The 24,779-nt window shown below is 38.9% G+C and overlaps 1 protein-coding gene across 8 annotated transcripts in view; it reads left to right on the forward strand.

Annotated features, from left to right (window-relative positions):
- Window positions 1–24,779, forward strand: part of ppfia1 (PTPRF interacting protein alpha 1) — a 38,086-nt gene that overhangs the window by 4,748 nt on the left and 8,559 nt on the right. For 2 of the 8 annotated variants that reach the window (XM_058077388.1, XM_058077389.1), the window contains exons 3-24: window positions 4,047–4,148; window positions 4,509–4,673; window positions 4,755–4,829; window positions 6,044–6,145; window positions 7,844–8,077; window positions 8,602–8,748; window positions 9,398–9,532; window positions 11,710–11,748; window positions 12,514–12,597; window positions 12,689–12,820; window positions 13,293–13,355; window positions 13,442–13,521; window positions 13,662–13,812; window positions 14,902–15,125; window positions 15,200–15,431; window positions 17,914–17,943; window positions 18,934–19,058; window positions 19,191–19,363; window positions 20,558–20,651; window positions 22,960–23,041; window positions 23,137–23,337; window positions 24,698–24,760. In XM_058077388.1, coding sequence (XP_057933371.1) covers window positions 4,047–4,148; window positions 4,509–4,673; window positions 4,755–4,829; window positions 6,044–6,145; window positions 7,844–8,077; window positions 8,602–8,748; window positions 9,398–9,532; window positions 11,710–11,748; window positions 12,514–12,597; window positions 12,689–12,820; window positions 13,293–13,355; window positions 13,442–13,521; window positions 13,662–13,812; window positions 14,902–15,125; window positions 15,200–15,431; window positions 17,914–17,943; window positions 18,934–19,058; window positions 19,191–19,363; window positions 20,558–20,651; window positions 22,960–23,041; window positions 23,137–23,337; window positions 24,698–24,760 — 2,733 coding nt within the window. The remainder of the gene's footprint in view (window positions 1–4,046; window positions 4,149–4,508; window positions 4,674–4,754; window positions 4,830–6,043; window positions 6,146–7,843; window positions 8,078–8,601; window positions 8,749–9,397; window positions 9,533–11,709; window positions 11,749–12,513; window positions 12,598–12,688; window positions 12,821–13,292; window positions 13,356–13,441; window positions 13,522–13,661; window positions 13,813–14,901; window positions 15,126–15,199; window positions 15,432–17,913; window positions 17,944–18,933; window positions 19,059–19,190; window positions 19,364–20,557; window positions 20,652–22,959; window positions 23,042–23,136; window positions 23,338–24,697; window positions 24,761–24,779) is intronic. The other 6 variants (XM_058077393.1, XM_058077394.1, XM_058077391.1 and 3 more) reach the window with 4 other exon arrangements.

Consider the following 24,779-nt stretch of genomic DNA (forward strand, 5'->3'; position numbering starts at 1 on the left):
GCACAATGGTGTGAATTGAGAATGCACAGTGGTATGACAAACAATGACTCATTTCACTCTGACATAATGTGGATGACAGCAAATGTTTGGCAATCATAGGCTGTCTAGTTCAAGTTTCACTCATTAATACATCTACATCATCCCATCCTTTCTTTATGTTTTCATTCAATCGTTGCAGAACACATTTGGTAATATATCATTTGTAAACTTGCTGGAATATACACAGCCAACTTCCAGTATATTCCAAGCAAATTCTCACATCCTTGATGGTGGTGCTTGTTTTGCATTTGTGCAGCATTTCCTGGTGTTTTCATGCAAATCAACAAATACCCATTCTCGAAAAGTTATTGGCTCAGTACAATTGTTCATGCCCTGAGCATTAGTACACAGTATTTGATTCCCTGCTGATTTTACCCCCTTATGAGGACCTCAACAGCCCAGAATTCTTTGGTAGGTTTCTTCAAACAGAGCAAAACAGAAAAAAAAAATCCAGATGAGTGAAATTAACATGAAATATATTCATTTGTATATATTCAGCATTTGATATTAAAGCAAAAGCTGAATTAGTACTTATGTTTGTTGTAGTATGTCACCAGGGGGTGTGTACATGGTCCACTCCTTGAGTCTAGAGACTCAAAATTGAGTCAGTACCAAAGTCAGTCAGTACCAAAGATGTAGTTATACATGCTCCCTCCCAAAGACCTATTTATACGTGTTTAACATGCTTTATGTTTTTACGATGCACAAAGAGGTGATGATGGACCTCCACAGTAGAAGAGTACGTGCAGTTTTAAGACGAACAAAACAACCAGAAGGTGGGGTACATTGTGGTTGTCTGCAACCTTGTATTTCCAAGTTACATTTCTTTTATTCTGTCTGTATGTGTGACAAACACTTGATGCTGCTTTGACTTTCAGCCATTGTTATTTTTTTGAAGTTTTCCTCTCGGGTAGCAGATGCTCTCTGCAGCGTATCTTGTGTCAGCACGTTTTAAGCTTTTAAGACAGCTAAAGTCATTATAAAGGAGTTTGCATGTGATTCTGATCTAACGAAAGCAACGCGGCCCCACAGTGTTTTTTTTTTTTTTTTAATCGTATTTGTTAGAAATGTGTAACATCATTTGAAGGAATATTGAGTAAGATTGTGAATAATTTGTAAATATCTGAACCATATTAGCTAAGAGAGCCATGAAAGCCAAATTTAACATTTAACATTTTTTAACACTGAATACAAATAAATACATGTATTTTTACGTCAGGTGAGGCTTATCACGGTAACAGATATTGCTGGTTGTAATTGTGCCATTAATTATCGACTGATAATGGATAATTTCGACTTAAAAAAAAATGACATTTGAGCAACTAGATGGTACTTAAGTGTAGTTTATTTGACGTGGAGCATCACTACGTCACACACACTTCCTACTCCTGGTGCCAAAAGAACTACACACACACAATAAGTGGATAACAACAGACAATGCAGTACCAATGTATAGTGCAGAAGGTTAACCAACTACTATAAGAGCTAACATGTGCTTTCCAGCCTTTTTTTTTATTATTATTATTTTTTTTACAAAAGCTGTACAGCAAAAACACTCTGGGAAATAGGAAGTATTCCCAGCAACGCTACTTTATAAAGATTGTCTTTTCTACTGTAAATATTTTTGTTATACAAATCTGATCTGTATATAACAATAGATAATACAGTATATACTAATGGTAATAGTACATGCTTAAAGGTTGAATTACTTTGACTTTGTCCATTGCCAATAGAGTCAATCCAGAAATACTGTACAGTAAGTCCTGTCACTATACTGTTTGAGTGATCCCCCCATGAAGCCGCACGCTTTACACACCACTTTACAATCCCTGAAAAGGTTGCGTGTATTGTTGTTTAGGTGTACTGTGCCTTTAATGGGTTGGCACACATATTCATGTAGCCCCCATTAATCTCCTCCCCTGTTCAAGGCTTACAGGCCAGCTCAGTCGACTTGAAATCAGCATATCCCTGGTTTACATACACTGACACCAAATGAAATATAGAAAACCTTGGACTGGATTAATAATGAGCCGCTGCACATTTACCACATTCATCAACATCATGTTATGTTATTTCTTCTTCTCGTCATGTGCTCACACTTGAATTTTTTTTATTAATCTCTGCCATGTTTACATTTGTAAGATGATCAACTAAAAAATATAAAAGGATTTCTTTTTCAATCAAGGATATCGTAGTCACAATGAGCAAAGTAGCCGAAATGTTTTTTCTTGTGACGTTACTGTAGATCCAAATTGTCATCTAATCTTTCAGGGATTATTTTCCTTTGTTCAGGGTCACAGCCTTGCTTATCATGACTATTATTACATGCAATGCATGTTTTTGCTCCACAATTGAGAATAGTTTTGTTAGAATATCAATATGGTTGTATAACTTACTCTAGGTCACAAATGTTTCTATTACCATTTTCAATGTTTGTTTTATATGCTTCTTCCCCATAGCCAGATCATGTAAGGCTCTTCAACCAACACAGAAGGTCCTTTTACCTTCAAGAGTTATACTTGCTGGTAGTCTGATCATGTCTGAAAATGGGAGTGAAGCATAAGACAGTTCAGAAAGGAGCTGCACTGCCCAGCCTCTGCTCTGGAATGTAGGAAGTAAAGCTACTCTGTAATTACCCAAAGACCTGCCTTCTAAAGCGTGTTATTGGCTAGTGCAGGGCAGCCCTTAATCGGAGCCAATCGGTGCAGTCCGCACGCTGCTGCCGAAGGAGAATTTGGGCCAGACGCTGGTGAGGCACAGTGGCTGGGGTGAAGGCAAAACAAATACTTCACATCGGTACATGTATAACAAGAGTTCCAGCAGCTCTGCATCCATGCACCGTCATCAGGCATCTAGGAAGCAAATACACAAACTCTATCACTGGATGTGGTACAAGGCCAAAGATCAGGATGGCGCATTCTCTCAAACCATCCATGCATATAATCCTGTGGTGTGTATGTAAGTGTGTGTGTGTGTGTGTGTGTGTTTGCGACTTGGTGTGTGTGAGAGAGATGGGGAAAAATGTGCATGGAAGGCTTTATTCAAACTTGTATTTCAGTACTCTGGTCTGGACCATTGTACCAAGAATACATACATAAGAAACATTTATTTGGTGTGTACCTTGGTTAGCGTCAATAAGGTCCAGCATTTATAATTGTTTTATGCATGTAAAGCCATAAAAAAACTTGTTGTTTGTGTTTGAGTCACATGCTGATGACATTATAGACAGTGAACAATGCTGACTTCCATTTCCATTTGCCATTTTCTGAGCAAGCACATTTAGAGATATTTTGGGATAAAAAATATATTTAGAATACACAGTATATTAATAACGCTAACTGGAAAATGTACACAAACGGAGGACAAATTTGGGTGTAAATTTTTTACCCTCGCTTCCAAAGACCTGTTTATTATTCCTTGTTTATGTTTTTTTTCGTGCTAGAGGTAAAAAAAGAGGTGATGACGCAACTCTACAATAGAAGAGAGCAAGTTTGGTGCAGTTTTAAGCAGTGAAAACTGAATTGCATTTTATAAGAACACGGCCTGCAACTTTGCCATTGAAATCCACGCTGCACAGCAACCAGGAAGTGAAAAGGCATGGAGTCTATTTGTAAATAAATCATTCAATTATTTTCGTGTAAAACGTTTTTTGGGGGGTTGTTTATCTTGTGGCATAGTTGCTAAATGTGTGTCAAACTGAATGTTATGCTTGAAATGTATCTTTTCGCAAAAAGCAGTTTTTCTCCTCCTTTTTGTTGATATTTTGCTGAAACCTACCTATGTGCTACTGCTGATTACTAAAGAATGGAAAAAGGTAGATGATTCTAATCTTTCTTTTGGTATACACCATGTCTATATAGGACACAATATTCTGTGTGCCTTGAGAAACCACTCCATCTCCATTGGAAAAATGGCTGGGATTGAAGTGGGATTGAGTTAACTGAAAAAGAAGGTTCCATTGTATTGTGTGACATTATTATTGTATTTCGTTTTTTTTTCTGTTCTAGGAATTTGCAGCACTAACCAAGGAGGTGAACATCTGCCGCGAACAACTTCTGGAAAAGGAGGAGGAGATTGCAGAACTGAAAGCGGAGAGAAACAACACACGAGTAGGTTGAAAAATAGCCATTTTTTTCCAGAATGTGTTTATTTGAACTACAACAGACTGGAGATTGGTTCGTCTTGGTTTCCACTATCTACTTTGGTAATGCCATGATATGTGGTTGTCATTGAATTCACCAATAAATCTATTATAGTCCTCCGGTTAAGTAAAGCGTTTGTCTTCTCAAACAATATGCGTTCAAAAGAGTGATACATTTGCATCATAAAAATGCCCCCTTGACAAAGTCAGCCCAAATCTGAAAAAGTTAGGGGAGCCCTGCAAGGCTTTATGCGACTGTTCCAATAATCTTAATGTTGCAACAATGACTACAGTTTGTGTTTTCTCACATCATCGCTGATTTGTCCAGCTCCTCTTGGAGCACCTGGAGTGCCTGGTTTCTCGTCACGAGCGAAGTCTGAGGATGACTGTAGTGAAACGACAAGCTCAGTCTCCAGCAGGGGTCTCGAGCGAAGTGGAAGTCCTCAAAGCCCTTAAGTCACTTTTTGAACACCACAAAGCCCTTGATGAGAAGGTATGACTTGGATGTGCTGTTCAGTGTTCGGACAAGAGGTTCATATGGTCAGTGGGCATTACTTATTTCCATGTTTTCCAGGTAAGGGAGAGACTGCGTGTTGCTTTGGAGAGATGCAGCGCTTTGGAGGAGCAGCTCACCATATCACACAAAGAAGTGAGAAAGCTTTTGTATTCTGTTAAAAATGCGCTCCGGTTTGAATGTTTTTCAGTTAACAACCGAAACGTTTGTTAAAATTTTGCAGTGACTTGCGTTCAGCCGCTTATTTAGCGTCCAAAATACCGACCAGTTTGTTTATGCCGCCATCTTGGCTTACCCACAAAAGAAGAAATGCTGCATTACTTGCATGTGATCGTGCAGTGCATTGTGGGCCGCGTTTGTATCACAATTGAAAAGGGGTACACAACGTAACAAACACATGGGGCCGTACAAAAGAGAATGCTGATGAAGCGACCGTACCAAGACAAGAGTGGAAGACCTCAGAATTGAACAGTCGTCAGTCGTCAGTCGTCATTTCGGAGGTATAACGTATGTAAATGACGGTGAAGCTCAATCATCAGCTGCGTGCACACACACACACACACACACATTTTGCAAGCATGCACAGGGTCCCATGTAACAGGCGATCAACCCAGCGGCGCATCGAGGGTGACAATTGGACACTTGGTGTTAACAATTTTGGGTGGTGTGAAATGGATTGGATGGAGAATTTGCTTTGGTTAGAGTCGCTTTTGGTTTGAGTCGGGCCTTCTGGAATGTATTAATGACATTAACCAAGGCACCACTGTATGTTCGTATTTGTGTGGAGATAATTATAATTATGACAGTCCAAACCCTGACACAATGTTGACATGGGAGGTGTTTTGGTTGTTTACACTTATCTTATGTCTTACGTTAGGTCTCATCAACTGTATTCAGCTTTCCTAACTTCCTTATGTCACCACGTACAACAGATGCCCTGCTGAATTAAGAACCATCACTTTGCTTATGTACTCGTTTGTTCTCTTCAGAATCTGAGAAATGATTCAGTGACTGCTGTTGCTCTTCTGTGTGCGCGCGTCCTTTTAAAGAACAGACGAGTCTTGAGTCCTGCCCGTCTTGAATGGGATTAAGATTGACAAAACCCCCCCAGAGGATGTTGAGCTGTCCTAGATTTTCCTCTGTGCTTCACGATGAAGCACTTAATGCTGGAGTCATCTTTTGTTCCCGAGACAGACTCATGCATGCCCCCAAACGCATTCTAGGCACAGGGCGAACACTTCAGAGCTTGTTGCTGAAAAGAGAAACATGACAAATGATAGATGTCAAATGATCGCATCGGAAAGGATTTTGTTTTTTCAACGTCAATAATTGACTCTCTATCTCTGCAGTTGGCTTACCTCAGGGAGCAGAGCTTCCAGAAGAGGGGACTGGCAGATGGAACCAGTGAGGTCAACCACAACTCCGAAAATACACCAAGCACTAATGGGAAGGTGAGGTTACTCATCAGCATATGTTGAAGAGCATATGGTTGCCAGCCGAGCGTGACACAAAGCCACACTTGCTCATGTCTGACCAGCTGTTGGCTTCATTCAATTAAGTCGTTTGCTGTTTAATTATTGCAGCGCATGTGAGAAAACACTTGCGCACTGTACAGGTGATTTGGATACAGATAATGTATGTCGATACACACAACAGGTACTACACATTGGAGGGAAAGCAGCATTCAGAGGAATACATCTGTTTACAGTATATATAAAGTATAGCTCCCCGCTGTTAATATCTGTATATGAAGAGCTTGCAACCAAAAGGCGCTACATCCATTTTGACTGATTTCGAGAAAATCAATGATTTTTTATTACGCACATATCAATCTATTTGGTTATCAAGTCTATATTGCAAATGAAAGAGCTATCAATATAGGTCATAAAAATGCATGCTATAAAAATCCTGCACACACCATGTATTTTATATATATTTTTTAATTATTTTTTTTTTCGGATTTAGCGCCTTTTGGCTGAAATAAATTTGAAGTCACCTTTAACTTCTTCAATGGCATTGTTGTAAAAGAATGTAAGGTGCTTTAATGTGTTATGCTAATAAAATAATTACAACACAGAAGCCATTCTCAACATACAATACACCCCCACCCACCCACACACACACACACACACACACATGCACTCGTTCACCTTCACACATTACAGAAAGAAAATGTTATAACCTACCACTAGTACACTGTTACTGATAAAATTTTAAATTTCATTAATTTCAACAATAGAAAATTAAACATCCAAGAATATCTCTTATTTTCATGTTCACATCAACATACAGCCACACGCACATCAATTTCTCCTTCATTCTTCTGTCTTTTCCTTGGGTTATTTGTTATATCAGCTAGCTCATTCATGGTAAAACTGCACTAGGATTGTATAAATTGCAGTATTTTTGCGACTTCGTATTCGATCAAAATGTACACAAACAAAACAGGATGCGCACTGATACTGGCTTTCTGTATGTGCAGTGCCAATTGTATTCTTCTCTCTGATTGGTCAGATTATCAATAGATGGGAAACTTGGACCAATCAGAATAAAGAATAAAGAAAGGGATTTAGCTCCTTTTGGTTGAAATCTGAAATGGAAATAGCGCCTTTTGGTTGAAAGCATACATTTCATATCGCTTTTTTTCATATTTTTTAAAATGATTTCAAGACCAAAATATGTGATTTGGATACACATGACCAGGGGTCTATTAAACTCATGAAAAACATGCAACTTAGTGAAAATTGGATTTAGCGCCTTTTGGTTGCAAGCTCTTCATATCATGTATTTAGTCATGCATATTTTCCATTGTCTTCTGCGTATGTATGACAACAGTACCTTTTATTTTGTGACGCGGAAAGCAAGACGAATAAATACCCAGAATATGGCCACTGTCGCCACAGAAAAGTGGAACAACATGAGTTGTTTGAGTTGGAGAAACAGCCTTAACTCTTTTAAATAATATTCAATGATGATGCAATGATGGTGGAAGGAGATGCACACTCAGCAGGGGCTCAAATATTTATTTTCTTGACCGTGGTAGAGAGCAGATGTAACACATATGGAATAGTCATTAAAATAGTTTTAATCAGTGCATAATATAGGCTCTAATGTTTTTTCTCTTTGTAATATCATTTATTCACCTGCAGCGATCGTCAGATGGCTCGCTTAGTCAAGAGGATGAGTCGGGTCCCGGGTTCGGCAAGGTCGGGGAGCTCCAGGAGGTGGTGGACCGTCAGACAGCTGATCTGGGTCAGATGAAAGAACGCATGGCTTCAATGGCGTCTCGAATCAATGAGCTGGAGGAAGATCTGGACACTGCCAGGAAAGACCTCATCAAGTCTGAAGACACGAATACACGACTACAACGAGACCTCAGAGAAGTAAGTGCAACTGTTGCAGTTGTTTTGAATACTAGGTGGGTTTTCTTAAGATGATCCCGTCATCCTGTCATTCACAATTGGTTCATATTGATTTGGTCTATGTAGGGCAGGGCTCTTTAAAATGCGGCCCGAGGGCTGGATTTGTGGCCCCTGAACTCTTATTCCTTCACTTTGTGTTTTGTTTGGGTCAGTGCCCTTATACTGGGACTTGTCTCCATGACGACGCTACACAGCCTTTTTCTGCGTCAGAGTTTGCTGCTGCTTTTTTATTTTTACTTTTATTTTTGGAGCAGTTCACATATCAACAAGTTCGCTGCTAAAATGGATGGTGACAATCGATAGAAGATTGGAACCAAACATTCATTCTCCCTCCAAGCACAAGACTCGTGCTTCATATGCAAAGAGCAGTGCATGATGACACGTTCTTTTAGGTCAACTGTACTTGGCAAAAGGGGACATAAAGTAATTGTGGGCTGGTGTCAAACACCAAGGAGCCATCAGACATTGTTGTGCTTGTGTTGTAGTCTATGGCTCAGAAGGAGGATATGGAAGAGAGGATCACCACTCTGGAGAAGCGCTACCTGGCAGCTCAACGGGAGGCTACCTCGGTCCACGACCTGAACGACAAGCTGGAGAATGAAGTGGCTAACAAAGAGTCCCTCTTTAGACAAGTAAGCTAGCCAAGGAATGTATGCTGGTGTTTGAAGCTGCACTCCGCTGCTTGTACCAAATGTGGACGCGCAAGTTCGCCTGCATTTTTCCAAATCAAATACAATAATTAAATACAATAATCACTGGTTAATTGCTGTTAATTGGTTCCGGACCCGACTATGATTAGTGAATTTGCGCAAAGTAGGATTCCTTATTTATAAATGATAATATAATATATATAATATAATATTTTGGTTGTGGTTTTTAACATTTATAGAGCCCTCCAGGCATGAAATAATACACCTCTCTAGCCACCTTTACACTCTTAGTACCCAATATAGTAGACATAATAACCACAGAATATAGACTCCCACATGTTAGCATTGGCAGAGTTGCTTCTTGCTTCTGTTTTACATTTTTCATTTCAGAGATATTTTGCGGCGGTTAATGTAACGTGCCCTTCTTATGGTCCGGGAGCAACATCTGGCCTGCCAGATGCTTCCAACATATTCAACGGAAACTTTTTACACACAGTACACGCTGACAATCTCTTGATGCTTGTAGTAGCTTTTCACATTGCAGTGTGACACGCAACTTTTATAAGCAACAACTAGTGGCCCAGATACAAGTGTCTTCCAACTTTATTTGCTTCATTTTCATCCTCCACAGACTGAAGACAGAAACCGGCAGCTCCAGGAGAAACTGGAGTTGGCTGAGCAGAAGCTGCAGCAGACTATCCGCAAAGCAGAAACTCTACCCGAGGTGGAGGCTGAGCTAGCACAGAGGGTAGCCGCCCTCACAAAGGTATTGTTATTGGGCCACAGAGATATTTTGCCAACTGTCTTTTGTTATTATACACCTATGGCGATATTTACTGATTTTCCAATGTTCAAAGCAGTAGTGTTAATTTTTTTTGGAATGTGGAGTGGGAGCCACCATTTGTTGAGATGTGTGATACCAATTTATTTCCCTATTTTATCGTTAGAATTGTGTCCTCTATTTGACTTTGCTGGTGGAAGCAGGCAACCGTTATTAGAATAACTTTTTCTCACATTATTTTTCTGAAGATGCTCAACACTTCTAACTAGAAGCAAGGAGGGTAGAACATGACCAAGAAAATATCCAGCGAGGACCCGCAAATTACGTAGTTACCTTTCCTTCATGTGCATATTCATCAAGTATGATAGAAATGGTTCACTTAGGTCAGGGGTGTCCAAACGTTTTCCATTGAGGGCCACACACTGAAAAATGAAAGGATAAAAGGGCCACTTTGATATATATTTTTAAAGCGTATTGTTAGTAGGAACTTTGGTATTTGCTCTTTTTTCCCCACTTTTTTTGCTTGTTTTTTTTCCTCCCTAAATCTTTCCACTTTGTTCTTAAATCTTTATTTTTTTTTAGTTTGTTCTAAAATATTACATTTTCACAACCTAACTAAACCAAAGTATTTGGTATTATTCCCATATATTTTTTTTTCAGAAAAACAGAAATGTCCAAAATTCCAACTACCTTTTTTGTTTGTAATTTTTCCTCGATATATTATTCTTGTAAAAGTGTAAACACTCATGTTGAATTTATTCTTGACTTTTTCAGCCAAAAAAAATCCTTAATTATTTGTGTGCGTTTGTTTCTCATAATAGTACCACTTCAAAAAACATATTTTTTCTTTAATATTTTAACCATATGCGACTAAAATTGTGTGCCCCCCCCCTCCCCCCCACATAATATTAGGACGTTATTCTCATTTAACAAATTCACTTTTTTTCATAATTTTTTCAACTAATAGTTAACTTTCCTTTTTTCGCTGTTAAATGAAATTCTTAGACTGGCCAATTACAAAAACAAAACAAAACAAAAGCACTGGTCCATAAATGGTCCCTGTGCCGCACTGTGGACACCCCTGTTTTAAGTCGCCTCTAAGTATGCAAAATGGTAACACAAACCAATATCACCGTCCTGTGTTTAATTTGCAACCATTACGTCATGTCAACTTCAGAATACATATTTACACACATACTGTATTTTATATACTGTACAGGTAGTCCTCGGGTTATGAACGACTTCTGTTTCATATTTTTGATGTAAGTCGAGTTTCCATGACGATGGCTTTCCTTTTCTTTGGCCTGGGAGACGTAATGAAGTGCAAAAAGTTAACTTCTAAATAGGACGTTCAAAAAGGACCCTCTTTAGTAACTTTATTCACGACCCATTCACGCTGAACTACATCACAACATCATTGTTATTGTGTTATTATGCATGTGTGTGTACTCTAAATAAACAGCGAGACAAAGAAAAATTCTTATCAGACACTTTGTAACTTTTTATGCAAAACTGCAATTTGCTGCATTTAGTATGCTTGCTAAAATACAGAAAATACACTCTAAATATGGGAATTCAAGTCTTTGAACACACCGTAACAATGTCTTACAATGTCTTAACAACGCATGCACAGGGAGAACAGAGATGGCCGAGGTTGGAATTGAACCCGGGTCTCCTAGCTGTGAAGCCTGTGTACTAACCACTCGTCCCCTGTGCAGCCTATGATAATAAATGACTCTAATGAATGTAAGAATAGTCATAATAACCAACCATGTCCTGTCTAGTAGCTTAAAATACAGTGGCATATTTCAGATATAATTGCAAATGGCGACTAATCATGATTAGTTCCCAACTGTGATTAATCGGATGAAAATTGTAATCCTTTGACAGCCCGAACAAAAAGCGATGTTATCCTGTTTGGCTTTTTAAATGTCAGATTAACATACCGAGATTATGCAATTACAAACTACCGTCGTTCTCTCTCTTGCATGGAGCTGACGGACCAAAATTCCGCTTTTAATTCATTCACGGGAGAGCGTTGGTTGCTCCGAAACCTCAATAACACTGAATGTCGTAATCCGAGGACTACCTTTTTTACTCTTCCTGTCTCATCTCACTGTCATGTTGTTTTATGGTCTCCATTCTGCCTTTTATCACTTCAGTGTGTTCCGTGTGGCTCTAAAGGCACTAAGACTCAAAAGGTAGACCAACTTTTCCCCAAAGTAGCAAGTTTCAAGTCCTCCTGGATGCGGGAATCTGATTTTTTTTCTGTTATTGAATTTAACCAAGGCGTTTTATATATAGTCATAATAAATACCCCCAAAATGTCCTCACTTGAATTTAGATTTTTGTTGTAGTTTTTGCATGACAAGTGCTTGGTTAGGTGTGGTACCAGATGAAATCTTTCGAATGGTATTCATATTTAGCCTAAGTTGATGTAGCCACGTCTGTAGTTGTGGGTGTTTATGTGCTTGTGTGCCGTGTGGCTGGTATCACTGCTTTTTTACCCCCCCGCTCAAACGCAGCAACCCAGCTAACACAAACAGGAAGTGCCAGCTGACTTGTGGAGACCCTCCCCATTGGAAAACTAGATTCGGCTGTCACAGAACTATAATTGCAAATGTTAAGTTATTATAAAAAAAAAAAAACACAGTTGGCGTATACTAAAATAGTCAATAAGATGGACTGTATTATGCATACATGCACATGTACACTCAAAGTTTGATGAAATGATAACTATACTTTGTTGTTGTTTTAGTTGTAGTTCTGCTTGACCTTCCCTTGAGTTGGTGCACCTTGGCTGCCTGTCGCCCCTGATTGATTTCATTGATTTATGTAAACACGTTGAAGTACTGTAGATAGCGTCATCCTTTTTCAGGAGTCACGTGATACCGAAGGTCACTGCAAGACGGACCAAAATGGCTTTTAAGGAGTAACTAAATGTTTTTCTTGTCCCTCATGCTCAGGCAGAGGAACGCCATGGCAATGTGGAGGAAAGACTGAGGCAGTTAGAGGCCCAGTTGGAGGAGAAAAACCAGGAACTTCTCAGGGTGAGAAAATGCCCCCATTAAATTGGGCCTGTCCCTAACACTCAATCAGCGTGTGTACATTTCATTGAAGCGCTTCTATTTTTTCTTTCAGGCACGGCAGAGAGAGAAGATGAACGAGGAGCACAACAAGCGTCTCTCTGAGACTGTAGACAAGCTTCTGTCCGAGTCCAACGAAAGACTCCAGCTTCACCTGAAAGAGAGGATGTCTGCCCTGGAGGATAAGGTAGCTGGAAGGACCTCATGGATTGGGATTATTGTCGGAATTATGGTTGCTTCTTTGGAGTACAGTGATACCTCGGTTTTAGTTATTAATCCATTCTAAAGGGCCTCAATCGTATGAAAACTGAAACCATTTTTCCCATAGGGAAATGCAAATTTTTCATTTATTGCGGTTAACTGGTTCCAGACCCCGCCATAAGTGAATTCCCATGAAGTAGGATCCCTTAATTATAAATTGACTTTTTTCGTAGTTCAGAGTATAGAAACATGACACAACCTTCTGAATATGAACATTATTAGATCACTCCTTAAGTCACCTTCAAACTCCTAGTACTCAATATAGTACACATAATTAAGAGGAAATAAGAAATGTAAAACATCAATAATACTCTAACTCGTGTTTGTGGCTGTAAATGCGTTGCGGTGTCGGACAGGAAGTGACATCAAGTGCTCACCTGTCTTTATTCCGTCTTCAGAACGGCCTCATCCGGGAACTGGAGCACACCAAGAAGCTGATTGAGGAGTCCCACCACGAAAAGGTGATGTTGCCCATGTATTTGGAAGAAACTGTGGCATTTACTTAAAAGGCTAACTTTATTTTTGTTATAATCTCCGTGAATTGCAGGAGCAACTCCTGATCCAGATCGAAACGATGAGGGCAGAGAACGAGCAAGGAAGGAGCAGGAGCAACTCTTTATTACACGGGTAGGTTGCTCTGTGGGTAGGATCTCCATTTCTGACCTTTTTCAAAGAGGTTCCATTGTATACACTTGATATATTTTTATGTATTGGCGTCTAGAGCTTATTTATTATTCATGATGATTTTGTTTGGCATTCTTTGCTAGGCGATCTCAGCTGGGAAGCACCCCAGACTTCAGGTATCCAGTATCCGCTTCCTCTATGATGGACAGCAACTCGGACCACTATGGTAGCGCTCTTGTACTGAGGCGGCCCCAAAAAGGACGAGTGGCAGCACTTCGGGACGAGCCATCCAAGGTGAGCCGTCATATTTGTTACTAACTAGTCACTGCAAAAAATAAAAAAACACTACTAAAAAATGAAATATATACATTTTTAAAGCATGTTATTTTGTGCATAATACACTACACGTGATATTAGTATGAACTCCGGTCTTTGCCCTTTTCCCCATTAATGTTGTTTTTTTGTTCTAAATATTTCAGCTTTGTTTTTAAATAATATTCTTGTCTTTTTGTAATATTATGAGTTTATCCCCGTAATATTATAACTTTCCCCCAACCAAATTTTCCTTTTTAATATATACCTTTAATACAACTGCAAATATATACAACTTTATTGTATTTTTTTCTTTAATATTTCAACTCTACGCTACTAAAATTACATTATTTTTTTATCAAAATATTACAAGTCTATTCTGTTAAAGTGTGACTTTTTTTGGTAATACTTTTACTTTATATTGGTAAAATTACATTCCTGTTTTTTTTTAAATCATATACATTTTTACTTTATTCTTGTGATGTAACATTTTCGAAAAATACAACTAATTATTTTCATAAAATTACATAATTTTTCTTTCAATATTTTGACTTTATTATTGTAAAATTCTTGCTGATTTTGTGCTGTTTGTTTTTTTTTTCATTGTTTTATTTGTCTCAAGTTATTTTTAGTTGCGGGCGAATAAAAAAACGTTCCCCGGTTGCATTTTGAACACCTCTGATTGAACTTATTTAACTTCACCACGTACTTATTCTATAATATGTGTGATACAATGCGTTGAGTTATGTAGAAAATCCTCTTTGTTTCTTTCTATTTGCTTCCATCTCGGACATCAGCGTCATGTAAGTCACCATGATGATCGCACACTCACTTCTATTTGTGTGTAATTTATCATTAAGTAACTATTACGACTGTCTATCAAATTCCACACTTTTAATTGACTGTGTTATTACTATTATTATCATTATTGTGTTGTTATTCATCATGTCCAATTAAGAGCATAAGTGTTATTTCTGTATTAAGGTTAATTGACATCCCTACTAAATACTAAAGTATGCAGGTAATCTTTCCTGCAGGTCTTGTTATGAAATGACGGTTTTTCTTTTTCAGGTGCAGACTCTTAATGAGCAGGAGTGGGAGCGAGTGCAGCAGGCCAACGTGCTTGCTAATGTGGCCCAGGCCTTTGAGAGCGACATGGACGCCTCGGATCTCGAAGAGGATCGTGAGACCATCTTCAGCTCGGTTGACCTTCTGTCCCCTGGTGGTCAGGCCGATGCACAGACTCTGGCCTTAATGCTTCAGGAGCAGCTTGACGCCATCAACAATGAAATTAGGTAGAAGGCAGAAACAACAATCAGACTCGGAACCTATTGTCACCGACAAACGTGTTTTTACTGCATTCCTTCAGAATGATTCAAGAAGAGAAGGAAAACACAGCCATCCGTGCTGAGGAAATCGAGTGCAGGGTGGGCAGCAACGATAGCCTTGGAGGACGTTTCCGCTCCATGAGCTCCATACCACCTTCACTCTGTGCAGGCTCTTCAGTTGGCAGCTCTCCTCCAGGCTCCGGCCACTCAACCCCGAGACGGATTCCTCGCAGCCCCAACAGGGAATTAGACCGCATGGGTGTCATGACCCTGGTAAGGCTTTCAAACGTACGACTCTGCAATAAGCATAAATGACTCAATATGATTGCTTTCAATCCAAAATTATTCATTCGTTATTTAGTAATTGTTTAAAAAAAAAACAATTGCTACGACAATGTCATTGAGTTCCACATACTGTACATACTAGAGCAGGGGTGGGCAAACTACGGCCCGGGGGCCACATCCGGCCCGCCAAGTGTTTGAATACGGCCCGCCCAATCTTTCAAAAGTTTTTAATTTAAACTCCACATACAACCTGGCATCATGGCCTGAGCCAACCTTTTGATGGTTGTATCAATTTTGTTGTTTGACATGGTCTGTTGTTTACAAAGTGCTCCTGAAAAAAGAGACACAAGCACATAATAATAATAAAAATTAAAATAATAATAATTATTATTATAACTATTATGATTATTATATTTATTATATTAATGCTAATTATTATATTAATTATATATAATAATATTGTTATATTTGCATATTTTACATAATAATATAATAATTATTATTTTAATTTTATTTTAATTATTATAATATTTTATTATTTTTAAAATATTTAAATATAAATATAAAATAATAAATAATAATAGCAGATTGCATGACAATTTTACAGATACAATAATACCAGGTGGACTGTTACGTGTAAAATATATAGTCTGCCCCCCACCCCGGAAATTTCGTTATATCAATGCGGCCCGCGAGTCAAAAAGTTTGCCCACCCCTGTACTAGAGTGTAAATACGCCCCCCCAGTATAATGGTAGATGAAACACTCTTTGTCTATATATTGTTTAATATTTCATTACATTCATTGAAGTAGTCTTCTTCTACTTCTGCAATGATTGCACTAACGTGTGTGCCTGTGTGTAACCATGTCTACATTTGATTGCCCCCCCCTCCCTCCCCCCAACTTGTAGCATTATTGCAATGATCCATACATCATCCAGAGCTCCCTCTCCCAGCAGACAGTAACTTACCTGCCTTTTGGAGCAACTGGCTTCAGTCCCACCTATCAAGTCTATAGCTATGTACCTTATTTTCAGGTACCCGAGTACTCCTTGACATCCCCCCCCCCCACCATTCGGTGACAGGTGCAGTCTAGCTATTGCTTCGTTTTTTTTTATTACTATCCAACATTGTGGAGGCCCTGATGTTTGATGGGTTTGCTCATGGCAATTAGTTCTTAACGGAAATATATTAACTGTGATTGCAAGGATCGTACGGATCTCATTTGACTTTGGGAACGGCAATTACCATTTGCTTCCCCTTTTTAAAAAAAAAAAATAACACAGATGTATTATTTTTAATGGTGGCATCTTTCTTTTTTTCACTTTCTCTCCTTTTGTTCCAAAGCACTTTACTACCGGGAGTACGGTACTGTCATTTCCACAATATAAAGTACAAATTCATTAATTTTCTAACCACAAAATTCGTACCGATCGCAGGTGTCCACGTCATAACGTGGAATATTTAGTACAATTACACAATACAAAAAGTAATGTTAAAATCTTGTGTCATCTTATGTTTGTGCACCCAATGTTGTTATTGTTGTTGTCGCATATCATGTGTCTCGTGACAACCCCTATTAATACTACTCATAATAACACAAAACTTTTTCTTTTTACAGAAATATCTCACTATATATTTGATCTAGTGTGGTTTATCAGCCAATGAAGTTGCCCTGAATTCCTTTATCGTAACCCAAAGACTTTATAAATGCAATACCTGGCTTTATTATTAAAATACAGGCAACATTTTGGTTGATGGGATTGACGTTCATTGTGTTCACCCCTCAATTTCCTCTTCCTGCTTCCTCTTTGTAGCTCACTAATGGCTTCCATGCCCTGGCCTCCCAATGTCACTTGAGAGAAGGAAATGAATGATTTGGTATTTGGATCCTGGGGAGGGGGGGGGACAAACTTCCATAGAAATGTGGCAGGCTGATGGTTTATTTGCTCGGCTAATGCCAGGCCTCTGAGGAATGCAAAGAGGGGCGGATTCCACCCCCCCCTCTCTCTCTTTCTCAAGGCGCACAGTGGAAAATATGAGAAACTACTCATAAATCTAAAGTTGGTGCAATATCAATGACAAAAACTAGCTTGTAAGAACCAGTCGGACCACTACAAACCACTTGACTTTTGTTGATCGTTTTGTTTGCTTGGCTGCACCTGTCCCACATCGGGATGACTTTCTCCGATTTCCTGCTCGGTTGTTTGCTGTGTCCTGTTCTTCACTCACTCGTGCTCTGCGGTTGACTTCTGTTAGAATGAAGAATCTTTCAAATGAATAATACCAGTAAGAGTGCTTGCTTCTCGATTGTGCGTGCGTTTGGTTGTCAACTATTTACTCCCGTTTCTGCTCTTGCGTGTTTGTGCCTTGCTCGGTTCCATTGCCGCACTGTCATGCTTTTCGCTAACTGCATTTCTTCTCTCTTTTTTTGTTTTGTTTGTTTGTTTTTTTTTTTTTATCACGCTTCAGCCTAGTGACCTGCGCAAGCACCGCAGGAAGGTAAACTAGAGACCTGCTTCCTTGAGTACTCCCTGCTACCTTCACACTAACCATTCAGTGTTTAGTTCCTCTTACTTTTCCATAATAATGTATCCCATAATGATGTTGGACTGAAAATGTCACCCCGTTTCACATGGCATGTTTAATCATTTACTCAGTATATAAGGATTTACAATACATACAAGTTGTCGTTTTTGGAATAAAATATTGTAAATGTTAGACAGATTGATGTAGAGGTGGTCCTCGGGTTATGAATTGAAAGATTTGAACTGGCATCTCATCCGGTGCACAAAAACGAGGTTGCCACTTGAATATTCTGTTAAAATAATGTTCAGTAATAAAAAAAATGATTGTCAAATAGCTTCAGTAAAACAATAAATGTACACAAAAATACCATCATAATCATTTTTTCAGTCGATTAATGTGAAACTTCAATGAATGTAGTCAGTTAGGCCATAGACGGACCTACAGTCAACATATCAGAAAACCTGATACAGTATATATGAATATGTTGTTTTGATACAGATAAAGATAATAGGTCTACTTTCATCGATGAGTAAGGAAATAAAAAAAAAATCACATTTCAGAGCCTCCAATTTGAGAATATTTTTACATTTTTAAATAAAAAATGATGAATCAATTACCAAAATAGTTGTTGATTAATTGGGTCATTGATTGCCCATTGCTGAATTTTACTCGGCATCAACCCGTAGAAGAAGTCAATGGTATCACATCACTGTTTAAGCCGCAGGGTTGAAAGCATGAGGAAAAAAACTATAAATATAAAGTTGTACACAGAACAAAAGGACATACTGTATGAAATCCAGTCCTACTTTTGAGCGTCTGTAATGTCGAACGTCGTAAACCGAGGACCGCTTGTAGATGAACAGCATCTATGCAAGTGTTTATTTCACTTATGATCTTAATAGTGACATTTGAGGACTGCATGTCATTTTTTTTTCTTTTGTGTGTGTATATATATATATATAGTCTGCTCAGGATGACAAAGCCACCATCCAATGTGAGACCTCACCCCCGACCACTCCACGTTCCATGCGCCTCAACAGGGAAGCAGGCCATGCTGCCAGCCATGAGGACATACGAGACATCCGAGGGTAGGCCTTCATGAGGATTGTTTCATACCAGCATTTTAATGTCTGGAGATTTAAATCATTTGGAATTATACCGTACTTCTGAACATTTGGCTTCTTCTTCTTCTCATGACTTCCTTTTGACTTCATTCACAGACTGATTGGGTTGCAAGATGGCCAGGGTAGTAACCCCAGCAGCAGTAACAGCAGCCAGGACTCTCTCAACAAAGCAGCCAAGAAGAAGAGCATTAAGTCTTCCATTGGTCGCCTGTTTGGGAAGAAGGAGAAGGGCCGGCCTAGCATTCCTGGAAAGGACTCTCCTAGTCAAGGTGAGCAGGTCCAAGTGTGGGAATCCTTCCAAAATGGATTCTTTGGTTGTTATCTTTTAACATTCTTCTGCAAGAAAAAAATGCATTCTTGCACAAAAGATATGCAGGCCTTTACGGAGAGAGTTTTATGCTGAAATATGGAATCCTCCGAATCGCTTTTCTGTTCCCAATCTCTAGTTCAGGGGTCGGGAACCTTTTTGGCTAAGAGAGCCATGAAGGCCAGATATTTTAAAATGTGTATCTGTGAGAGCCATATACATTTTTTTAAACATTGAATGCAATAAAATGTGTGCATTTTTATGTAAGACCAACAGTTTTAGATATAATGGGCTCTAATTACGTAGACCAGGCACACTACCCCACGCCAATGGGGTGTGGCCAGTACACTTTCGTGAGCAGCGCAGTGTCCAATAATAAATCAAATACTTGCTGCCATTAATGCAACTTCTGCTGCTGCATAGTTTTGAACCGTATTCAGTACACATATTTCATTCTTTTGGCCATCTTCATCAAAAGGCTTGGTTCTGCAGCTTTAGCTAGGTGACTATTTGACTAAAGGAGGAACGTCTACATTTACATGTTTTTTTGACATCTCAATGACTGAGGTAGACTACCGCATTACCCAGTAATAATCAAGTTTTGGTGTTTGACCTGGAAAATATCATCAAGAAAGATGGATATGGTCGGCCATATTGTAGTAGAAAATAGATGGACGAATTAAAATGCATAAGAAAGTTTTGATTTTTAATATTATTTTTAACAGTGATTTCTGTGATGTTTACTTTAAAATGTTAGCAAAAATACATTTTTATTGTGGTAAATGCTTGAGAGCCAGATACAGTCATCAAAAGAGCCCTACCTGGCTCCCGAGCCATAGGTTCCCTACCTCTGCTCTAGTTGATTCAGGATACAAAATATAAAATGGACCCCAAAAGGCTGTGCTTCTTCTTTCTCCTTTGGCTTTTCCCATCAGGGGTCGCAACAGTAAATCCACCGCCTCCATCCAGCTCTGTCTCTCTCACAACTACCTTCATGCCCTAATAAACCCCCTCTTTGGTCTTCCTCTACGCCTCCTACCTGGCAGCATCCTTCTACCAATATATTCACTATCTCTCCTCTGGACACGTCCCAACCATTGCAATAAGGCCTGTATAAAAGTACATTGTGCATTGAACATACCATTTTTATTCTCAGCTGGCACTCCCGAGGCAGAGAGCTCACCAAAAGACGGCTTAGGCATGGGTACCCTGGGAGGTCCTGCGGAAAAGAACCGGAAACTGCAGAAGAAGTAGGTGTACTCCAAAAAAATGTCCCGTCTTTTACTTTTCTTCTAGGCTATATCATATTCGTCATAAAGTACAGTGTTGGTTTTAAAATGGCCGCATTACACGATATAGCGCTAATACACACCGCCTGCCCGTCTCACGCTCACGCCCCATCACCAGCTCCTTGCGTTGCACACCCAGTCTCACCCACCGCCATTTTAAGTCTTTTTTTTTCTTTAGGCACTTTTCAAGTTATCAATTCACTTTTTACTTGTTTTGCCAATCTCCATCTTTTTTTTTATCATCTCTTCTCATTCCCTATGTAGTCCAAAGACAGGGTAAGTCGTTGGTTCATCATTTCTTTTGCTTTTTATTCCCACTCGGGCATGTCATTGATCTCTTAGCAACTCAAATACCTGTCCCTCTGAATGTCTTTTTTTCCGTTTGGCTCTTAACTAATGTGAATGTGTCTGCTAATTTTGACTCTTCCGCAGCATGAAGTTCTGCCCAAACGTGCAATTGTTAAGAAAAGTCTACTAAATATTCTTTTATTCAGAAACAGACAGTTTCCTAAGTGACCAAACTATTAAAAAAAAAAAATCAAGGCGCCATCTGGTGGCTAAGTACATCCTTAACATCAATTCCAAGGGGGTTCCTCGCCCATCTCACCTCCTCAAAAACCTACTGGGATTCTCCTCTACTGGCATTGTTTCTTCACAATACACTGTGCATGGACTGAATGAACATATTTGTAAAGGTTTCCTTGTCTTACATCATTTCCTTAAAGCATGGTGTGTACCCCTCTGTTTAATAAGGAATGCTTATTTATTTGACACGTGAAAACCTGGTACTGAGAATACAGTCATTTCGCTCTCAGAGAGTTGGGCCATGTCCACATGAATGCACATATTTGAAAAATGCTTAATTTTGGATGCATTTTCATGTCCTGCCTAAACTCTGTGTCAAGCAGTTTTATTTCTAACTGAGATTTTTAGTTTGTACCATAAGAAGTGGGCCACATTATCTTATGTTTTTAAACCGGATATAATAACAACATGCTGTTAGACTTATGAATGTCGAGGTGTGTGCTGTTAAAACAAAAAATGAAAATGTACGTCATTGTTGGTCTAATACAGGGGTGCTCCCACTTTTTCAGCATGCGAGCTACTTTTAAAATGACCGAGTCAAAATGATCTACCCACTATAAAAATGCAAAACATCTATTTATTTTCAAATGTATTGAGGATTATTTGTACGTACAATGTATGTTGATGTACCTTACATAACCAAATGAGCCAATATTGCAAAACACACATAATTAACTATTAACATTTTTTGTAATTACCTGAGTTTACTTTGATGACTTGCACTGAATTGAACCAGCCAGGGATGCATAGTCCGGACAGTAGCTGCTGATAGCCAGCCTCAAGCACACTTCCAAATGTTTATCAGTCATGGATAATATCCGTATCATAATATCCGTATAATATTCCATATCCGTATGGAAGTGATATGTTTTTGCCTTTTTACTTGGTCCAGCTCCTTCACTCATTTTAGTGACCATAAACTTTAGCGAGGGCTTAAAATCTGACGCAATTCGCCGACTAGCTTAGCACTTTGCATCGTTGTTTACGCATGAGCGGTGACCTAAAGGTCAAAATTCAGTTGTCATCTGACTGGTTGTCCTGTATGTCAATCAAGTAACGGGGATGGATGATAGGCTGACATCGTAAGTTCTGCTGCACTTAGAGACGTTGTTTGATTTGATTGGTCGCCCGAAGGGCAACATTCAGTTGGCATCTGAATGGCTGCCCTGTATGTCAATCAAGTGACGGCATTGATGCGAGGATGATATTTTTTTAATGTCACGCCGCGATCGACCAGTACCACCTCCGCGATCGACCGGTAGATCGCGATCGACTTAATGAGCACCCCTGATCTAATATATCAACTCTGATTGCTTATTCAGGCCTTGGATTAGCCAACGTACACATGAGAGCCAGTGAATTTAGCTGTTAAACTTTGTATTTTTTATTTTTTTTACATTGGTAGAGAGGTACATTTTTGAAAATATCGATGTTAATGTGGACATGGCCTTAACAAAACATCTGTTGGAACGTGCATCGAGACTTTGAAAAGACGTTTTGACACACGTCTGTTCATGAATTTATTCTCGTTTTCCCGCACTGGCTTGTCTGTCTTTTTCTCCAGTTTTTTCTTTAGGAGTGTATATTGAGTGTGTTGGTGGGGATGGAGCGGTGTGTTGTGTGTCGGGGTTGGGTAATGGGATTCCTAACACGCATTGTTTGACGGAACTAATCTGTGTGTCAGGCATGAACTGTTAGATGAGGCGCGCAGGCAGGGCCTGCCATTTGCCCAGTGGGATGGACCAACTGTTGTCGTTTGGCTGGAGGTACAGTGCAGTGCAGTGAAACCATTCAAACAATCAACTTGTGAGTGTGACTTTGTTGTCAATGTGGTGGCCTTTCTCTCGTGTCCCTTGACTAGCTGTGGGTGGGCATGCCAGCTTGGTACGTCGCCGCCTGCCGTGCAAATGTGAAGAGCGGAGCCATTATGTCGGCGCTCTCCGACACCGAAATCCAGCGAGAGATTGGCATCAGCAACCCGTTACATCGTCTGAAGCTTCGTCTGGCCATCCAGGAAATTATGTCCCTCACCAGTCCCTCCGCCCCGCCCACATCCAGAACGGTAGGTGGCATAATGCGTGTGACAGCATAGTAACACGATCATGGAAGTCGAAATCAGGGGTGTCCAAAGTGTGATCAGTAACTGTGGCACATTCTAAAAATATTATTAAACAACCTCAAAAAAAGTGATTTTCCAAGAATAAAGTCAAAATATTAAGAGAGGGAAAAAGTTTGAATCTAACAAGAAAATAAATTATATTTGCAATAACATGATGTTGAAAACGAATGTCATTTAAGTAGAATAAAGTTGAAATATGAAAGAACATATTAAATACAACACAAAAAGCCATAATACTCTGAGAAACAAAAAAACAAAGATTTAAGTTATAATTTTTGGAAAATTAGGTTGCAAAAATATTGTAATATTCCTGTAATAAAGTCAAAATATATGTGAATAAAGTCATATCAGGAGAAGAAAATATGCAAGGAGAAAGATTTGGAAATTTTGATAAAGGAACGGCAGTAATTTTACTAGAATAAAGTCAAAATATTAAGAAGTTATCATTTTATGAGAATAAATGTGTCATATTATGGGGGAGGGGAGTGGTGTTGTAACCACATTTGTTTTTCAAAGACAAGATGAGAAACCAAAAAAAATTATTGTAATATTTGCAAAATTAGGTTGAAGAAAAATGTTGAAATAAAGTTAAAATATTTTGGAAATGTCAGAATTACAAGAATATTTTTTTTTCACATAATTCACAAGAAGTCCAAATTTTAGACAAATAAACTGAAGGGGAAAATGTCATTTTAGTAGAAGTAGTAGAAAAAAATGTTATTTTATTAAGACCTAATATGAGAAACAAACAAAACAAAATTGCACTGAAGAAAAAATTATAATAACGCAGATATAAAGTCAAAATATTCTTCTTAATTGCCACCCAGGGGGGCCCCACTACACTATTTATACTAGGATGGTGTCATAATAATTACAATCAGAACATTTACAAGTTGAAATTATATAATTTATATCAAATAATAAAGTAAAAATAGTAACAGAAAGTCATCATTAAACAAGGGGAAAAAAAAGTTAGAATTTTACAAAAATAAACTTGTAATATGAGGAAAAATAATGTCATTTTAGTAGCGTTTGACAAAGCTACAATGCATTTTGTCATTGAAATAAATCCAGCTTCTTAGCATGGCAATATGGGCTTCCAATATCCAAGTGGGTTGTCTTTTTAGCACTGTGGAAAATGTCCGTCATCTTACCGAGCATGGTACTCACAGAATAACATTTTACCTTCTGTTGTAACAACCAATGCTTCTTTATCCTCTCTTCTTCTTCTTTTTCTGTCTTGCATCCCTTCTGTGCACACTTCACTTCACTTGTGATTGGGGGGGGGGTGTCAAACGATCAGACCACAGGAAACGTTTGGGTCACACATGAAGAAATGGAAAGTTTGGCAGCAACGCCTCCCACGGTTAGTCCTTCCTGATTGG

Source organism: Doryrhamphus excisus, chromosome 7 (genome assembly GCF_030265055.1).
Source record: "Doryrhamphus excisus isolate RoL2022-K1 chromosome 7, RoL_Dexc_1.0, whole genome shotgun sequence".
NCBI lineage: Eukaryota > Metazoa > Chordata > Actinopteri > Syngnathiformes > Syngnathidae > Doryrhamphus > Doryrhamphus excisus.